Below are 20,810 nucleotides of genomic sequence, written 5' to 3'. Positions count from 1 at the left end.
TCTGATGAGATATTCCCATGGAGGCATGGCCTCACCCATTCAGGGTGGGCCTTGATCAGTGGAGCCATATGAATGAGCTGACTCAAAGAGAAGGAATTCAGTGCAGCTGTGAGTGACATTTTGAAGAGGAGCAAGCTTGCTAGAGAGGAACGTCCTGGGAGAAAGCCATTTTGAAACCAGAACTTTAGAGCAGACGCCAGCCACGTGCCTTCCCAGCTAACAGAGGTTTTCTGGATGCCATTGGCCATCCTCCAGTGAAGGTACCTGATTACTGATGTGTTGCTTGGACACTTCATGGCCTTAAGACTGTAACTGTGTAGCCAAATAAACCCTCTTTTTATATAAGCCAATCCATCTCTGGTGTTTTGCATTCTGCAGCATTAGCAAACTAGAACACTCATCCTGGAGTGCTTTCTTGCATCTCAACCGTGAAGGTCAATGTCAGTTACCTCTTACTAAGTATTGATGTAGGTAACCCTTTGACTGAAGTTATCTAATGAACTTTCCAACTTTTTGTTTTTTTTTTGTTTTTTTTTTTGAGAAAACTATCTAGTGACTTTAAGGATGACATCTGATAAGAGCTGAATGTTAGCACCTTGTTTATTCTGGTTGGTCTTTTATTCTCATTACCCAAGCTAATGGTACTCTTTGAGTGGCATGTCAAAGCATGAGGTAATGATGCACCCCGGAGGTGAGAAACATGGCAGATAGAGACAGGTTATCTTTGCTGGGCCTACACCAGCTTTCATCATAAAGCAGACTAAAAGATTTGTAAACTTAGCCCCTGATAATTTTGTAGATTATTGTGTTTCACTGGTTTTTCTCCCCTTTATACTTGACCTGATGTTCATTTATCTAAAGAGGGAAGTCACAGCTTGCAATTCTCAGAGATACATGACTATTACTTCAGTAAAGCACAGCACAGCTACCATTATAAGTACCCTTCTTCCAGTGTGCCGTTTGTACTTTTAAAGTCACCATTGTTAAATCAAACCATGTCAGATCAGGAAGGATCTGACTTTCTCTTTATTGGTTTTGCAGTAAAACAATAAACCAATTCACTCAAAGCAACAGCTACAAAAATCCAATAAACTGATCAATCGATTGTGTCAAGTAGGCTTTAACTATCTTTAACCTATTATTATCTCAGTTTCTCAGGCCTCCTTCACATTCCAGCCTTTCTCCAAAGAATGTTTATGACATACTTATATTTACTGACTAGCAGCCAGTTAAGAAACTGTTGTCTAAATCTGGATTTCACATAAAGCTTTGCAGCAAAGAGGCTCTCAGTAGTGACTCCTTTTGAATGAGAGGCTATTTCACTGAAGGTCATTTCTGTTGTCAAGGGGAGATAATAAGCACTGACATCAGTGTAAGCATGTCTTTGTTAACCTGATAATGTAGCCATCTCAGACCCCTCCATAAACTGAGAAGTCTTCAAATCAACAGGTTTCAGGAATTCCAAGGTCAATTTGAAAAAGACAGAATGAGAAGTGTAGAAAAGAGACCTGATCATAGCCCCCCAAATCAGGGAATGACAAGGACAAACACTATTAAAGATGGCTTTAAGGGATTAGTTGAGAAACCAACTTTGGCTAAACAGAGATGTGGTTACTTCACAGGGTTATGTCAAGTATAGATGATTCACCATTTTTACTCATGCTTCTGAGAGAGCGCTTTATTGCAGAAATGATATCAACTATTTTTGAGACTTCTTTTATCTTGGTTTATACCCAAGTGATCCAGGAGAAGTCTGTTGTCTCCATTGGAAAGAAACTGTTGGAATAATTCATCTTTATAATGTCATTCAGGCAGTTTTACTGGTTTTTTTGTTTGTTTGTTTTGCTGTATCTGTTGTTTTTATTAATCACAAACTCTTTCTGTCTTTATTGAAGGCAGAGAAGTATCCTATGACTTGATTGAGAGAATTTCTTAAGGGGTAAAAATTCAAATACTCATGGAAGGTCTTGGGATGCATTTTATTTATTTATTTTTTTAACTTTTAATGAGATTTGGGTAAGAAAAAATCTTATACATTTATTCATATAATTACCATTTTTGGGGTTCTTTTTTTTTTTTTAATTAACAAAAGTTGTAGGTTTACAGAAAAATCATGCATAACATAGCCCCCTCACACACACAGTTTTCCCTGTAATTAACACTTTGCATTAGTGTGGTATCTTTGTTAAAACTGATGAAAGAATATTTTTACAATTATTCCATCACTCCTGTTTTAGTTTCTTTGCTGCTAAAACCAACACCATACAACAGGTTGACTTAATTACAGGAATTGATTGGCTCACCATTTCAGAGGCTAGATGGTTTGCTTCCTTTTGGGATCAGTATCTTCTGGCTGGCTGGCAATCTTTGGGGTTCCTTGGCTTTTCCGTCATATGGCAAGGTACCTGAAGGCATCTTCTTCTTTCTCTTCCAAATACCATTAACTTCCAGCTTCTGGCTGACCTGCATGCCTGCTCTCTCCATCTGACTTTCACCTTCTTTATGCAGGATTCTAGTAATCTGGATTAATGCCCAACCTGATTCACTTGGACCACACCTTAACTGAAGTGACACCTTGAAGAAGTTTATTTAAAATGGGTCTCCATCCACCAGAATTCTGACCAAAGCCAAGAACACATCCAAACTGAATAGACAATTCAATACACAACAACCCCAAACAGAAACTTTGTGCCAGTTAAGCATTAACTCCCATTCCCTGTGCCACCAGCACCCCGGCCCCTGGTAACCTGTATTCTAGATTCTGACTCCGTGAATTTACTTATTCTAATTGTGTCATATCAGTGAGAACATACAATATTTGTCCTCCTGTGTCTGGCTTATTTCTTTGAAAATGATGTCTTCAAAGTTCATCCATATTGTCACATATATCAGAACTTCATTCCATTTTAAGGCTGAATGATATTCTATTGTATTTCTAGTCCACATTTTGATTCTCCATTCATCTATTGGTGGATACTTGGGTTGCTTCCTTCTTTTTTGCATATTGTGAATAATGCCACTATGAACATCAATGTACAAGTATCTGTTCAAGTCCCTACTTTTAATTTCATGGGGTATATAGCCAGAATTGGGATTGCCAGGCCATATAGTAGCTATATATTGAACTGTGTGAGGAACTGCCAAACTGTTTTCCACAGTTGCTACACCAGTTTGTATTCCCACTGACAATGAATGAATATTCCTCTTTATCAGTTATCTTCCCCAACACTTGTTGTTTTCCATTTTTTTTAATAGTAGCTACTCTTGTAGGTATGAAATGGTGGGGAATATTTTAGGTTGACATTATTTTAAGCCTGTGAGGGGAGACCTGGACTCATATTGATTGGTGGGCTCCTCTCTCCAAGGAACACAAGAAGTCTGATATCCCTACTTCCACCAAAACCAATGAAGAACATTAAATAATCTTGCTTCAAAACTTTAGACCTGCTTAATTCTATTAGTCTAGTGTATGCATTTGCTTTCATCGTACCTTCATAACGCATAAGCATCAGTCTCTTGCAGAAGGAGCAAATGATGTTTATGAAATTTTCTGAATAGCCAGTCTTTGTAATACTTCATAGACTGTATCTAAAGAACTTTACTGTGTAAGAAATTTCCATATGTACTTTTCATTTATTTAGAAAATCTGTGTTGCTTAGTCACTAGGTGCTGGTGAAGTGAATAGAAAATAAGTCAGAATATATATATTGTGCTATGATGACAAGTATTTAAAAGAAAAGTAAATCAAGGAAAGTGTAGGGACTTGCAACATTAGAATATAAAGGGTAAGAGAACTTCTCACTGAGGAGGTGGCATTTTCATAAGGATCTAAAGAGGGTCAGCAAATCAACCATTCTAATATTTGTGAATGGCTATTCCAGGAAAAGGGATGAGCCTTTGAGGTTTTCTGAGGCAGATTGCCTGGCTTATTCAGGGAGCAGTACGAAGGGCAATAGTTCTGAATTTCGCTGAATGAGGTGAGAGTAGTAAGGAGATGAAGGAATTGAGAGTACAGATCATGTAGAGCTTTATAGGTCACTAAAAAGTCTCTGACTTGTACTCTGAGTGAAATGGAGCTCTTTGAGGGGTTGAGCAGAAGACTGATCTGATCTGCTTTAGCATTTTAATGGTGTAATTTAACCCTGGCTGTTGTACTGAGATAGTCTCAAGGAGGTAGGGTAAGTGTGGAAGCAGAGGAACTAGTTAGCAGGACATTGGAACGATCTAGATGAGAGAGGATGGTAGCTTGGAGCAGAATGGTAACAGTATTACTGAGAAGTGCTAGAATTCCTGTTATGTTTGACTATAGAGCCAAAAGGATTTATTGATACATTGGATGCGGGGCATGAGAAAAGGAATTGAAGATTTCCAGACTTTCCCTAGTCCCTAATGAGGGCAAAAGCAACTCTCACTATGAATAATACAGCTAAACTCTTTCAACACTGATTTTATATGGGATTTTATGGGTACCTTTAAATATGCTATTGAAACTCTGAACAATTAGTTTATATTCACCCAAAACTCACCAATCCAAATGGAAAATTTTAGTTGTATATAATTTACGAGAAACGAATGACAACAACAAAATCTGAATGAACCCTAAAATAAACTATGGACTATAGTTAATAGTATAATTATAATAATAATATTTCATCAATTATAATAAAGTTACCACAGTAATGCAAAACGCAGGGAACACTGTGTGTGTGAGAGGGAGGATATATGAGAATTCTGTACTTTCTGCCCTACAAGTGCTGTAGTGATAAGAAGGAATAAAGCTCACCAATCCTAGCACCAGTAAAGATGCATTGTTCAAAAAGTTGTTTAGAGTAAGTTTCTTCAACTTCTAGAATCTTATTTTCCTTACAATGGGAAAGGAATGCAGTGTTTATTGGAATGGGGAAGGAAATAGCTCAGCAATCATAATCTGGTCTTTACAAGGAGCCAATGAGGCCAAGGTCAGGGGTGAACCCTTTATTTGAGCCTATGAGCTTTGCATGTTCCACTCCATAGAATGTATTCCTAATCTTGTACATCCACTTTAAAAAAGCATGCTCACAAGGGAAGCCTGCAAATCTGAAAGGTGACGTTATTCCAGATACATCATCATGGCTAGAAAAACAACTCACAGAACACCCTTTATTCACCTGCAATGAAAGTAAATAGCATTGTCCTCACATTTAGACAGCACATTATGACTAAGGAAAAAAGGAATACAAATGCTCAGTTGAATATGTTTTCCTCATAGTAGTGAAGTTAGATAGTCATTGAAGCATAAATATAGGTTAAGAAAATACTTTTTGCAAGCAATTTTTAAAAGATGCGTTAAAAATACAGGAATTACTTTTAGTGAGTAATGCAAAATTGTAAAAAAATAAAAAATGTAACTCCCTTTTATTTAACTCACTGTTCTCTTTCTTTTGTTTTCCAGAACCTACAGATAGGCCACCTATGCTGTTAATTGCAAGTTCTGAAACAATTGAAGTTTTCTACCTTAATGGAAGTAAGATGGCAACCCTGAACTCAGTCAATGGGTTTGAAATTCATACTTTGGATTTTATTTACAATGAGGATACAATTTGTTGGATTGAATCAAGAGAATCTTCCCATCAGCTCAAATGTATCCAAATAACAAAAACAGGAAGATTAACAGACGAATGGATAATCAATATTCTTCAGTCTTTCCACAGTGAGTGTTTCAATTCATATGGCATTTCACTCTTTGAGGATTTCTTTTACAGACCAGTAGACAGAAGTCTCAGATTTTTAAACATAGCTCATGGCTATTGGAAAGCTACATAGGCAAATATGAATGCACACAAATAAATGCATTGACTACATATTCTGCATATATACATATACACATGCAATTTATCTATTTAAGTATGAAGTAAATTGCAAAGTTATTTTAATTCTTTCATTAACGCTTATTACAGTGTCATCTAACTAGGAATTGTGATTTTCTTCACTGAATGATAGTTTACAATGTGATAGTCAAGGTGAGATTTAAAAAAAAAAGGGAAGAAACAGAGTTGATAATAAGCTCATCGACACTGGTTTTTGTTAAAATATGTTGAAAATCATTATGTTTTTGCTTATTGGTAACAAATAAATGTGTTTGTTGACTTTTTCCTAGTGCACCAGAGTTTTTATGCATCCTGTACCAACAGAGTGACTTATGATTTGTGATTCACTTTGACTTCTCATGTCAGAAATCCACAAACTAATAACTGACTTATTCTTCCTGCATATTTCCACAGACTTAAGTCACATCGCGCACGCGCACACACACACACACACACACACACACACACACACACACACACGCATGCACATACACACATGCCTGGGGAAAATCTATAAACATGAGAATTTAAACTTTTCCATTTATTTTATAATTTTCAGAAAAAAAACATTGTTCTAATAAATACTACAAACTTAACAAAAATTGTAGAAAAATGTCCATAACTAAGTTAAAAAGAAAAAAAGGAGAGCTCTGTGATAGAACATGTGTGGTTTGCAGATGTAGAATGTTTGGTGATTTGGATTCAGTGATATTATTTCATTAAAGTTTTTAATATACAATTAAAGGGACTGGTTATTGATCTTTTTTAAGCCCTAGGTAATGTTTGATTGCCATGATTAGATTAAATAATATATCAGTGGCAAAACTGTAAAAAAAAAAAAAAAAGAATATAAAGTTATGATTGGTTATACTTAAGTGAATAGAAAAGAAATGTTTAGCAAATAAGGTCCAATGCTTTGCAGATCCTCTGAACATAAATAAAAAAATAGATAAAGCCCATTATTGTGGCAATGGACCAAAAGTCCTAACGACAGCAGCCACTAACTATTTTCAAGGAAATCTATGGAGAATTAGATTTTACTATTCTTAATAAATAGTAAAAAGCAAGAAGCAGTAGGAAAAAGAAAGCTGCCTGGTGATATTTCAGACACTGGCTTAGCCAGCATTTAGAATTATTTTTACACAATACCCCAGTCCCTGCCATTTAGTGACTACATCAGCTAATCCAAATGTATGTTTCTCCAGGAAATGGAATACTAGGCAATCAAATAACTCTGTTTGCTAAGTGAAATTATTTTCCCAACTCACTTAAGCAACTTTTCCTCTACTTTAATATGCCTAAATAATAGTAATCCCTTCTTTAATATGTATTTTTAAAACTATTTTTTGTTAAATCTTGGGGAGATCATGCAATTTTACCCCAGAATATTTGTAGAAAATAATTTTTAACTTAGATTGAATTTGATTTATAAAACAATTCTTGCCAAATCTAGAAAACTTAAGAGTTTGATTTTTTTATTAGGCAGTTCACTGAAATGCTAATAGAGCATTCATTCTGAACTAGAAAAATAAATGTGATGGAAACATTTTAATTGGAATAAATAATATTTGAATAAGTCAAATTTAAGTGGTGCAATTTCACAGTCACTTTAGAAAAGAAGTGATTAAATGTGTGGAAGTAATTCAATGATGGGAGTGGGGCAGGCTGTGGGAAGGGCTGGGTTCCTCTGTTACTGCTTGTAAGCCATGTATTTTATCAACATGTCACAGAACAGCTGTGTTGGATATGATGGGTTCTGCATTCACCATGACAATTTGTGAGGTGGTAATTAAGTTTGAATATTCCTTGCATGTATAATTACATGAAATCTCTGTCACACCATATAAGCAAACATAATGCACTGATGGAAGTCTGCCTGAATACCTGTCACTATCCACTCTTCCAGAGATTATCTCCATAGCCTCCCTGCCCCATTATCTTTAGATGCTTTCTTCTGAATTAACCTGAAAAGATCATTCTCTTTTGAAAAGTATATAAAAATTTTTATTTTTCAAAGGAAAATTATGAAGAGAAAATTAGATATTACAGATCAAACTAACTTCTATTCATACCTTATATAATAATATGGTAGTAAACATTTTATTGTATTATTAAATATTTTATTGCATTTCTCATCACATTGGCTACCCACAGCATATCTGTGGAGTAAGCAGGGCAGATGCTCTTCCTATGTTATAGACAAAATTTTAACTATGGAGCTCAGTTATATTAGGCAATGCTGAATAGCAAAAAGTGCAGAAAAGAGACTTCTAATAGTATGTTCTCCTGCCTGTTTTAGTTTGCTAAAGCTGACAAAATGAAATAAATATATGGGTTGGCTTTTACAATAGGACTTTATTAACTTACAAGTTTATAGTTCTGAGGCTGTGAAAAATGTCCAAATTAAGGCATCAACAGGACAATACTTTCTCCCTGAAGACTAGCTACCGGTGATCCTTAACTCCTCTGTCACGTGGCCAGGCACTTGGCGACATCTGCTGGTCTCTTCCTTCTCTCCCGGGTTTCATTGCTTCCAGCTTCTGCCTGCAATAGATTCCTCTCTCAGCTTCTCTGAGGCTTTTTTTTCTGTGTCTTCTCTCTGTCATTTATCCTCTTACAAAGGACTCCAATAAGAGGATTAAGACCCATCTTGGGGTATGACTCAACTGAAATAACCTAATCAAAAGGTCCACCTACAATAGGTTTATACCCATAGGAAAGGATTAGCTTTAAGAACATGGTTTTCTGGGATTCATAAAGCCTGCAAACTATCACACTGCCATACTAGAAAGGCAAAAACTGGACACTTCAAAGAACTTCTAAAATCTACCACATGTAACAATATCCACCACTTTTTGAATTTCTGTATGTCTATCTGAAACAGGGAGGTCTTTTATTCCCCTTTTACTGAAGGGAACACTGAGGCTCTAAGAAGCTAGGTAACCAGGGAACACAAGTTTTGGCTACAGGTTTGAGTCTGGGTCAGACTTCATAACCTTTTCTAAATACCACACTTGCCGGTGGGTCTCAACTTGTTTTCTTTTTCATTTTAATAACCTCAAACAGTAGTAACAGTGGCTCATAACAATAGGCATCTTATGGGAAGGAGGCATAAGAATCTTGGAAGGGGGATGGGAAAGGTGAGTTGTGGAAGGCTATGTCATTTGAAAAGGCCCACCAAAAGATTCTTTCATGGCTGCCTAGAGAGTCTTACCTTTAACATTGAGAATCTCTTCTAAGCAATATTATGAGAGAAAAATGAAGAGTGATCATAATATGTGCAATAATTTATATTAACCTAGGTACCTTGAGGAAAATGCTAGAGACATTTCTTAGTTATTGAATTTATTCTTTTAAAATAAACCTGATATTTATTACTCAACATTTTATCCACAGTTAGCAGAGCCTTGAGACTGAAGAATCCACCTGTATCTGTAGAAAGACTAGAGTCAAATAGTGGCTCTACCATCTGGGTGGGAAGGTAATGAGCCATGGCTTTAGAAGGTGATTACAAAACTTTGCAACATCCTAAGTCTATCTATAGACCACCATAGAAACTTGGCATACTCTGTAAGATCTGTGCTTAAGTAATAACAATTTTAGGAGCTTTGCTTTATGAATTAGTTCTACTTCTTTATAGTGAAGAATTATATTAAACTGTTTTAATTTGCCTTTATGTGATTGCTAGTGAACTTGTCTACTCCAGCATGGACCTATATATCCACTTCAGTGTTTACAACTCTGCTAGAGTGATCATGATATTCCATTGCTTTAAATAAAAATCATTTAGTAGCCCCCAGTTTCCCCAGGATAAAATGAAACTTCATGATCTGTCTTCCTTGCAGGCAGCTGATGCAGCTGGCCTCTCATTCCCCGTTCAAATCCGTGTTCTTGCACTTGCTCTAATGCACTTTGTTCTCCCATGTCCACGTCTGTGTGCATGTGCTGCTTCTCCACCATAGAATGCATGTTCTCATTTCCTATAGCCAGGCATCTCTTCCTCACCTTTTAAGGCATGATGTCCTCTCCAAAAGTTTTCCCTTTGAGTTTAGCAGCCCCTCATGTGTGAACCTAGGGCATCATAGCATATGTGCATTATATTTTGATTGTGTATTTGCCTATTAGTTTCCTCATATAAAGGATGAATTTTTAAGTATAGTATATGCGTTTTATTCATCTTTGTATCAAATTATATCAATGTGCCTATATGTTCCAGAATAAACCTAGGTTGAACAGACAAAGATGATGAGGAAAAGATGAGGAGGTAAGGCTTAGAGGGAACAAAGTTAAATAAAATAGAGCAATGTCCTGAGAGACCATGCCAAGTCACGGACAGTGAGAAAGTCTGTCTGGTTGATGACTAAGTAATATTTGGTCTCTGCCTCCATAAAAGCCTCCTCTGGTAATCTTGGTGTTTCTGAGACACTGGGTTTGCTCAGGCACTATTGGTTTTCATTTGGGCTCAGACTGTGACTTCCCCGGGGTATAAAACCTATAGGTTTATTTTGGGATTCAACCTCAATGACTTTGAGAACAGCTTAGTCCAAACCATGTTATGTGCCCTTAAACCCATGACAGTTACAGTTAAACAATATTGGAGCCAAAGTTCTTAAAATAGAGGCCAATTTATTTTTAGTGCAGTGATCAAACAGAGCAACATGATGTCAACCTTGTAGCCCCTCCTCAAGTTGATAGAATTTTTCTTTGGAAAGACAGTCTATTATCTTATATATGGGTTCTCAAGATGATAAAATGGTGGAGACACTAGCAGACAGACTTCCTTCCCAAGAGTATATATACTTGGCTATTATCAGGGGACCAGATACTTTTTTGGGATAAGAAATAAAGATAAGGGTCAGAGTGTCTGTTGTCTGAAAAACTGTGAGCTACCTCTGAATTGGATGAAAAGTTTTTAGCAATGGATTAGTTCTGATTCCAGTATTCTCTTAGAGAGTGTTCAGGAATTGGTCAGCTCATAGCTGAGGAAAACTGAAGAAGTAGAAATTATGGAGACCTCCTTTTCTTATAAATGTGTGAGATTTTTTTAAAAGAATATTTTATGTTCTAAACTGCCCATCTAACCCCTCCTTCCCCAAGAAACATTTTTAAACTGTTTAGAATCCAGATTTTTGTTATCACCATACCTTGTGGAGTTGTAAATTTTGTACAAGAATTTTGGCTGCAGTAGCTGGTTTTATATTATACCCTAAGAAACATCCATGAAGTATCCAAAGCTCATCCTCTATGGGGATATTTAAACTCTTTATGTCCAGACATGACTTTTTGTTAATTGGTTGTTTTATAAGAAAATAGATGTTTTATCAAACTCTTCACACCTCCTAAAAGCTCTTCATCTTCTATTTAGTATATTTATATGAAAATGACTTTTTTTTTTCTGAGACCTGGTTCTGTCTGTGTGCATGTTTGTGTGTGTGAAGCTAGTTAATACAGTGCCTTCCTGCTGGGTTTGGATTTTAGTATGAAGGCAATCAGGCCATCCACTGAAGGTCCAAAAAAGTGCAGTAAGAATTAGCAAAGATATCAGTTGGAAGGCACATATCCAGAGAGCGTTCTTAATTGACATTGTGTTCTTAATGCTGTAGTCATTGATATTAAATTATTCCTTAAATTTTAGATTAGCATGTAATGAATTTATACTTTGAAGTAAGTAACCAGTTCTGATTTGCAGTGAGTACAGAATCATAAAAGGCCTTTCTGAATGTGTATTTAAAAGAGAAAAGGAAAAAAAAAACAACAAAACTCAGTACTGTGCGCCTCTATCAATTTGCCTTTAGTGTTAACTTCAGTTTCCAATCTGCAAAGAATCAATCACTATGGTATTTTCATTTGGCAAAAAGCTTAAAACTCACCAAAGCAGAAATTAGAGATGTGCTAGTCTTTAATTGTTCATATTAATTTATATATGCATTTGGTAAAACATATTTTACATACACACTAAACACAAACATACTCCTTTCCAAATTGTGCTTGATGCTGTATAGCAATTTTAAGCCATTATTCTCCTAGTTACTGTTTTCTTTTGTCTCAATTCATGTCTGCTTGTTTCATTAAGGTATTTTAATAATATGTGTGAATCACTTAATGAGCCCATCACTGTGCCATATACCACAAAGAACATGATATTTAGCAGGTTTATTTTATCTACCAATCAGAAATTTGAAAATTGACATTCATTTTGTCATGACTAAGTTATGCAATATACTTGAAATCCTTAATGTTTAATTGTAGGAAATGGTGTTTCTAACTTGATAAATTTTATCCTTGTGGAGGAAATAAGGAAGTATGGAGAGGAGAGAAAAGAGAAGAAAAGAAGGAAAAAAGGAAAACAGTAATTACTTTTGTGGAAAGTAGCCTAGGAAAATAATTTCTGACAACATTTATTTGATAAATTTAATTTTTTCCTTAATTTTATTAATTTTCATTCTTTTTTATTTTATTTTAGATTTTCTTAAGGGATATTTGTTGGTTACAGTTGGCATATTTTTCTCCTATATTCCCTTACTTCCAAAAGTTTTTAAACTTGTAGAGATATTTGTAAGATATTAGGAACTTATCATCCAATCTAAAGATAGTGAACAGTAGGAGCCTGTTCTAGTTTGCTAATGCTGCAGAATGCAAAACACCAGAGATGGATAGGCTTTTATAAAAAGGGGGTTTATTTGGCTACACAGTTACGGTCTTAAGGCCATAAAGTGTCCAAGGTAACACATCAGTAATCGGGTACCTTCACTGGAGGATGGCCGATGGCGTCCGGAAAACCTCTGTTAGCCGGGAAGGCACGTGGCTGGCGTCTACTCCAAAGTTCTGGTTTCAAAATGGCTTTCTCCCAGGACGTTCCTCTCTAGCAAGCTTGCTCCTCTTCAAAATGTCACTCACAGCTGCACTGAGTTCCTTCTCTTTGAGCCAGCTCATTTATATGGCTCCACTGGTCAAGACCCACCCTGAATGGGTGGGGTCACGCCTCCATGGGAGTATCCCACCAAAGTCACCACCCACAGCTGGGTGGGGCACATTCCAAGCAAATCTAACCAGCACCAAAACGTCTGTCCCACAAGACCACAAAGATAATGGCATTTGGGGGACACAATACAAACCGGCACAGAGCCCAATTAAGCAATGTGATAAAACTGGGGTGCAACATTTCAATTTTTGATTAAGATTCTTGTTTTCTCATTTTTTCAGGCTATAACATCTTGTGATTAGTAGGTTTCTTTTAACACTGAGCTTTGCATTTCCCTCGTCATGTATTTGGGATGAGTTGATTTCATTCTAGCTCTGCCATTAACTAGCTAGATGACCTTATGCAAATCATTTTAAAATGAAGGGACTTACTGCATAAACACTGAGATCCCTCCCAAATCTAAACATACTTTCCCCTTCCATTCCTTTCTGTTTGCTTTTTTCATAATTTTTGTGTGTGAAATAATTGTCTCTTTCCCTTATGCACTAAATTTTTTTTTTTTTTTTTTTGGTCTACCTAACCACTCACAATAGGTATACCTTTATTTTTTTAGAGTAGCATATCCTAAAATATGTTCCTAAGGGTATCCATTCTGCAAGATATTCTTATTCCTAGAAAATGATTTTATTGTCAAAAAATTATAGGACTTTTTGTGTGCTATATAACTTTCTTGGAGATTTATGATGTACATTAGCATGTTAAGGATTGTGAGAAGTCCTTCAGTTAAAGTACCTTTTTAATTTGGTTTCACCAGGATTTCCTTAATTTATTTGAGTGCTGAAAATTTATTGGTACTTCAGTGTGTGTGTCTGTGAGTGTATTGGTGTGGGTGCTTGTTTCGGCAGATGTGGTATAAGTATGTGTATGTGTCTAATATATATCAACTGATCCTAAATACCTAGTTGTATTATGCTATTCACTTTGAGAAATGTATTTTAAAGACATCAGTGAAAATTACTCTGATTGCATCCTTCCATCATGTTTTTATACATTTACTGTATTTGTGGTTAACCCTATCAGGGCTGAATATACTAGGACATGGAGAGTGTCACTGAAACAAGATTTTTCTAGCTGTCTCTTCCCAGTGGCCCAGCCTCTGGACACGAGGTTATAAAATCCAAATATCATATACCCACAGATCGTGGTGACAAAACAAGAGATGGTCCCAGTCCTGGGATCAGAGTTTATAGAAATTAGATGTGCAATAAAGATTTGAGATCTGTAAATTCCATTCCAGGAAAAGATTTAGTCTAAAAGATGATTTGTGGTTGAGGATGGTGGTATATAGACTATTCTAGAATTTAGAAATACAGCCAATGTCAAGGAACTTCTGATTTAACTGTAAAAAATTACCCATAAGTTACATATGGTGTGGTGACAGAACTAGAAGGGAAATGTCAAAGGATGAGCTGGTGATGTAGAAGATAAAGGATTTTTAAATGCATATAAAATGTGTCTAGATCTTATTAATTTCTGTATTGGCGACACTTCACAGATATTCCAATTGTCAAGCAAGTAGGATTTTGTAACAGAGCTCTACTAATTTTCTAACCACCTCATAAAACTAAAAGACCTATATAAGAAATGTCCAGAATAGGTGTATTAGTCAGGATTCTCTAGTGAAACAGAATCAACAGGAGAAATCTGTAAATATGAGATTTTATAAAAGTGTTTTGCAACTATGGAGATGCACGAGTCCAGATTCTGTAGGGCAGGACTCATGAGTCCAAATTCCTTAGGGCAGGCAACAATCTGGCAACTCTGATGAAGGTCTTTGATGAATTCCCCAGGAGAGGCTGGCTGGCTGAAGAAGTGACAGTTGTCTCTGTTCTCCCTTAAAAGTCTTCAACTGATTGGGTTAAATCCAGCTGATTGAATTTTCTCATTGACGTAATCAGTCACAGATGCAGTCAATTGACTGATCATTTAATAAACCAGCCTTCTGGTTTATTAACCAGCACAGATGTCCTTGCAGTAATGGTTAGGTCAGTTCTTGCTTGACCAGACGCCTGGCACCATCACCTGGTCAAGTTTACACAAGAAACTAACCAACACAATTGGTAAAATCTGAAAAAAACAGAAAATAGATTGGTGGGATTGCCTAGGGCCAGGGAGGTAGAGGTTGGGAGAGAATGAGGAGTGAATGCTAATGGGTATGGGATTTCTTTTTGGAGGGATAAAAGTGTTCTAAAATTACATGTGGTGCAGTTGCACAACCCCATCAATGTATTGAATAAATAAAATAAATAAAATATTGAATTGTACATATTAAATGGGTGAATTGTAAGTTATGTGAATTATCTCAATAAACCTATTTAAAAAACCTCAAACTTAAAAGGCCCAATCCTCAGGATTATGCAATTCCCTTTGCTTTGAATCTGTTTTCCTCAAATAACTTTCAGATTTGTTTTCTCAGATACCATAATACTAGGAAAGAATTTGTTAGGATAGTGCCTATGATTAATTATGTCACTGGAGCATCCCATCAGTGGTTGTAAATTAACAAATTGACATTCTGGTTGATATATGAGTCTCCTGGGAGTCTGGTAAGCATGTAATAATTTCCTAACGCATGATAATCGTTGGCTGAACAACTCAAATAGAGTTCCTGAAATTGAAGTTTTAATGAGTAGATCTTCAATCTGTGATAATACCACTAAGGTAAAGAAAGCTTTTTAGTCTGTGTTTAAAATATTCAGCAATTCATTATCTTATCTTAGTGACAAGACTTACTTGATAAAGTTATATATGGTCTCTTGTCATCTTTTGTTTTAATGTAAGACTTAATCTAGATAATTTTAATCTTCCTGTTTTAAGATATTATTTAAGATGATGTAGATACATCTTAAGACTATATTAAGGACACTCATTCAGTCTGGTTTCACTCAAAAAAGCAGGTAGTTATGCTGTGTTTCCCATACAGAATAGTGGAGAAAGCCCCATGCCCTACCCATCAAAACTGAGACTAATTTTCCAGTCTTTGAACAACCATCATTTTAAAACATGCCCCCAGAATGTGTGCTGGAGAGTATTGATTGTTAGCCTTAAAAGCTTCAGAAAAAAACAGCATTCTTTCCATTGCTGAAAAGCTTCTCATTTTGAATTTGCATGCTGTTGGTAGATACTATGTTGCTCACTGGAAACAACCACCACAAACAACCACTACAATAAAAACCTTGATGACTCCCTGGTGGCTTTGCGGAAGAATTCAGTTTGTCCGTAATAATGGGAATAATTTATAAACCATATGATATAGCTTATGTGGTAGAATTGAATTAGGTAACCCAGTTTGGACATGTTCTTGATTTTGGTGGTGGCTGTGGGCTCACTGTAAATAAGATCTTTTGAAAATGTTATTTCAGTGAAGGTGGGGCCCAACTGAGTCAGGTTGGATTTTAATCCAGGTTACTGGCGTCCTTTATAAGGAGAAAAAGGTGTAGGAAGAAGCCCAAAGTCAACTGAACCCAAAAGAGAAAGAAGAAGACATCACCATGTGCATTGCCATGTGACAGAAGGTCTAAGGACCAAGGATCGCGGCAGCCTGTCCAGAATGTCACAGTCTTCAGGGAGAGAACATCATCCTACTGATGCCTAGATTTTGAACTACTCTTACCCTCAAAACCATGAGCCAATAAATTCCCATTTGTGTAGGCCAACTTAATATATGATATTTGTTTTAGCAGCCAGGGAACTGAGATACCTCACTTGGCTTTAAGAATGGATTTGATTTTAATGCAATTTAAATGTTTGCCTTGATTAAAAAAAAAAAAAATGGAGTTGGGGGAGGTAGATGAAGGCAAAATTGTTGTAAAGTTTCTGACTTCTAATCATTGAATCATGAAGTATGGTATCAAAACTGTTGGAAGAGATCAAGGGGGGAGAATTCTAGACTGGGCCTTTGGAAGTGACACCAGAACAGCTCAGAGTTTTAGGAGCTACCACCTCCGAGGCCTTCGCTAGGTCTGTGCTGGAATGGAGAACCCACTACCTTCGTTGCCCTTGAAGTGCCTCTGGGTTCCCTGTAAACTGAAGGACGGACACCCACAGCTGCATTTAAGGAATTAGGAAGGATATGGGGGACCCGCTGCCTCAGTTTCTTGCAGTTCACAATTACTTCTTGTCACCCAGGAAACTGAACAATGGACACTGAAACAATCCTCCAAGCAAATGTCTTCTTTTCAACAATCCTGCTTGCCGGTAGAAACAGTGAAAGTGGACAGGAAGATGTCCTCCCTCTCACCTTTGCTTCCAAATTCTGAGTACATATCAACCAGTACCCAGAACCTCATGCTCAAGTTTATGTAGGAAAGGCCTTTTGAGCTGTCCATTCTCTTCAAATGGACAGAGAATAGAATAGAGGTTGATAGAGTCAATTCTGAATATTCAGCAAAATATTCAGGGAGCTCTTTTATCTATAAATAGTTAATATGCATTCTTTCATAGCAGAAACTTACGTTTAACTTTAAGTAATACTAAATTACTTATGAGTGCTGCAAAATCAGTATAGGAACTGCTTTTTATTATGTTTTGTTCTTCTTTTGGAGTTTTAAAAATCTTTTTCCTGCTGATGTGGCTTCCTGGGGTGTATGTGTATGTATGTGTGTAAATAGTTCATTTCCTCACACTGTTTTTATTCACTGTGTGGTTTCCACAATTTTATATCTTTCCTTGGAAGCATCAATTTGCTTAAAGAAAAGACTCCCATATTTTCTCAAAAGTACCCCATTAGGCCCAGTCTGTTGTTTGTCTTCCTCAAGTGATTTCGGGAACACTTCAAGTATTTCATCTTCTTTCATGGCCATCAAAGAAGGGGTCATTTCTGACAGGAAGAAAGATGGCATCACTGAATCCTATTGGCACACACGTGCAAGTTTTGAAAATAAATGATCTTTTTATTGTTTGCCTTTTGTTATCTCAAAGAGAGAGATTTTCTTTGTCTCTGGAGTTCTGAACAGCAACTGCTTTCTATTAAATAAAAGAAGACATTAAAAATGAAATAAAGCTTTCCTCTAATCTCTTTTTCTATATCAGATGTAAGTTTTTCTCTGTCATACAGCTTTGAAGATTTGATTTATAAGAGAAATGTAACTGAGTAAATTAGAACTGTCATGGTTACTGCCATAAGGTTTTTGACTTGAAGGAGTGCATTATAATTGTGATTACTCAGGCAGAATGATATGGGGAATTATATCAGGTACTTAGATAATTTGTGTAAAAAGATGTTTGTCCCTAAGATACAGATGATTAAGGCAAAATGCTTTTAAGGTGTGAATTATGCAAGTAGTCATCACAGTGTTCCATTTCATTCTATATGTTTAGCCTGAGCTTTTATATGGGGACTCTCAACTAATGTTAAGAGTGTGAGTTAAATTGTTTAGGAAATTTAGATCTTGTACCAACTGAACATCTCTTCCCTTGGTCTCACATGAAATTTGAGTTTTTAAAATGCAGGCAGTAAGTATATCCTTTACCCTTTGACCCAATTTGCCCTAGTTCTAAACACATCTGCTTCATTCATATCTCTACTTGAAGTCTGGATTCTTTTTCAGCTTTTTTAACAGTTGCCGTATGTACTAATATGGACATTTGTATCTGCCAAGTTCTAGCTCTGAGTTTCAGGTGTCACACAGACACTCGAAGTTCCAGGGATCTATCAGGTTATACACAAAGGGATCAGCATCTCAGAATCTGGAGATAGCCATTACAATTCAGGAATAGATATGACTGCTGTAAGAGCTTACAGTCTAGTGACCATTACAATAAGCATGCCCCTGATAAGCTGTGCTCTAATGTTCTCTGAGTTTAAATATTGTAATTAGTCCATATTGGTGAGGCATTATAGTGTTTGCCTTTGTTTCTGGTGTAGTTCACTCAAAATACTGTCTACAGGTTCCAATCACCTCATTGTGTGTCTCACAGCTTCACTCCTTTTCGCAGTAGCTCAGTATTTCATGGTATGCACACACCACAGTTCACCATTCTGTTCCTTAGTCGATGTACCCTTTGGCCACCTCCACCCATTGCAAATCATGTATACTCTCTCCATTAACACCCATGTGCAAATGTCCATTCATGTCCCTGCTTTCAGATCCTCCAAGTAAATGCCCCCTAATGAGGTTGCAGGACATTATGGCATCCACATAGCTTCATATGGAACCACCCCACTGTCCTCCAGAAAGGCTATACCATTCTGCCTCCTAACCAACAGTAAATACATACATCCCTCTCTCCGTGTTGTCTCCAGCACTTTTATCCCTGTTTATATTTTTCCATACAATTTTATAGAGCTGTGTTCACATACCATATAATTATCCACAGCATACAATCAGTTGTTCATGATATCATCATACAGTTGTGCATTTATCACCACAGTCAGCACTTGAACATATTGATTACTACAAAAAAAAGTTTTTTAATGAATAATAAAAAAGATAATGAAAAGAAAAATAAAATATCATAAATACAATTTAATAGTAGGGTTAGATGACAACACCACTACCAAGAATCCCATATCCCTCTCTTATATCCCCCTCTCATACTTATTTAGCTTTGGTATATTGCCTTTGTTACATTTAATGGAAACATATTACAATATTACTGTTGACCATAAACTCCAGATTGCTTTGATTAAATTTTTCCCCACTACCACCCCCTTTCCAACACTCTGCATGGTTGACATTCATTTGTTCTCTCACATGCAGGAACAGTTTTATATTTGTACATTTAGTCACAATCATGACCACTCCAGTTTTTGCTAAGTTAAACAGTCCCAGTCTTTATCTTCAATCTTTACTTCAGGTTTCATACATGCTCCTAGCCCACCTCTTTCAGTTTTACTCATGGACATCTTTGTTCAGTGTAGTTACTTGTGCCAGTTTGAATGTATTGTGTCCCTCAAACGCCATTATCTTTGATGTAGTCTTGTGGGGCAGATGTTTTGGTGCTGATTAGATTTGCTTGGAATGTGCCCCACCCAGCTGTGGGTGATGACTCTGATGAGATACTCCCATGGAGGCATGGCCCCACCCATTCAGGGTGGGCCTTGACCAGTGGAGCCATATAAATGAGCTGACCAAAGAGAAAGAACTCAGTGCAGCTGTGAGTGACATTTTGAAGAGAAGCAAGCTTGCTAGAGAGGAACATCCTGGGAGAAAGCCATTTTGAAACCAGAACTTTGGAGCAGATGCCAGCCATGTGCCTTCCCGGCTAACAGAGGTCTTCCAGACGCCGTTGGCCATCTTCCAGTGAAGGTACCTGATTACTGATGTGGTACCTTGGACACTTTATGACCTTAAGACTGTAACCATGTAGCCAAATAAACCCCCTTTTTATAAAAGCCAATCCATCTTTGGTGTTTTGCATTCTACAGCATTAGCAAACTAGAACATTACTATATTGTGCTACCATCATACAGTATTATGCTATCAATTTCTGACTCTATACAATCAAGCCTGCTGAACATTCTGTAGTCTTTCAGCATCAAATGCCTGATCTCTACCTTCTTTCTATCTCCTTGTGGCCTGTGTTATCAGCTTTCAACTCTCAAAGTTTGCTCATTAGTGTTAGCTCATATTAGTGACACCATACAGTATTTGTCCTTTTGTTTCTGGCTAACTTCACTCAACATAATGTCCTCAAGGTTCATGCACATTATTATATGTTCTGTGTCTGTTCTGTCTTACAGCTGTGTAATATTATATCATGTGTATGTACCACAATTTGTTTATCCACTTGTCTGTTGTTGGACATTTGGGCTGTTTTCATCTCTTGGCTATTGTGAATAATGACGTGATAAACATCAGCTTACAAACATCTGTTCGTGTTTTAACTTTCTGAGTGTATGCCTAGCAATGGAATAGCTGGGTCATATGGCAAATCTATACTTAGCTTCCTGAGAAACCTCCACATTGTCTTCCAGAGTGGTTGCACCATTCTACATTCCCACCAACAGTGAATAAATGTGCCTCTTTCTTCACATCCTC

At 36.7% G+C, this 20,810-nt stretch overlaps 1 protein-coding gene across 5 annotated transcripts in view; it reads left to right on the top strand.

The window, feature by feature from the left end:
- Nucleotides 1-20,810, top strand: part of LRP1B (LDL receptor related protein 1B) — a 1,893,223-nt gene that overhangs the window by 857,335 nt on the left and 1,015,078 nt on the right. For all 5 annotated transcript variants that reach the window (XM_037849262.1, XM_037849261.1, XM_037849260.1 and 2 more), the window contains one exon: nucleotides 5,432-5,689. In XM_037849262.1, the coding sequence (XP_037705190.1) occupies nucleotides 5,432-5,689 (258 nt within the window). The remainder of the gene's footprint in view (nucleotides 1-5,431; nucleotides 5,690-20,810) is intronic.

Source organism: Choloepus didactylus, chromosome 9 (assembly GCF_015220235.1).
Source record: "Choloepus didactylus isolate mChoDid1 chromosome 9, mChoDid1.pri, whole genome shotgun sequence".
In the NCBI taxonomy this organism is placed as follows: Eukaryota; Metazoa; Chordata; class Mammalia; order Pilosa; family Megalonychidae; genus Choloepus; species Choloepus didactylus.
Note: the sequence above shows the minus strand (reverse complement) of the source record. Positions and strands in the feature narration are given on the sequence as shown.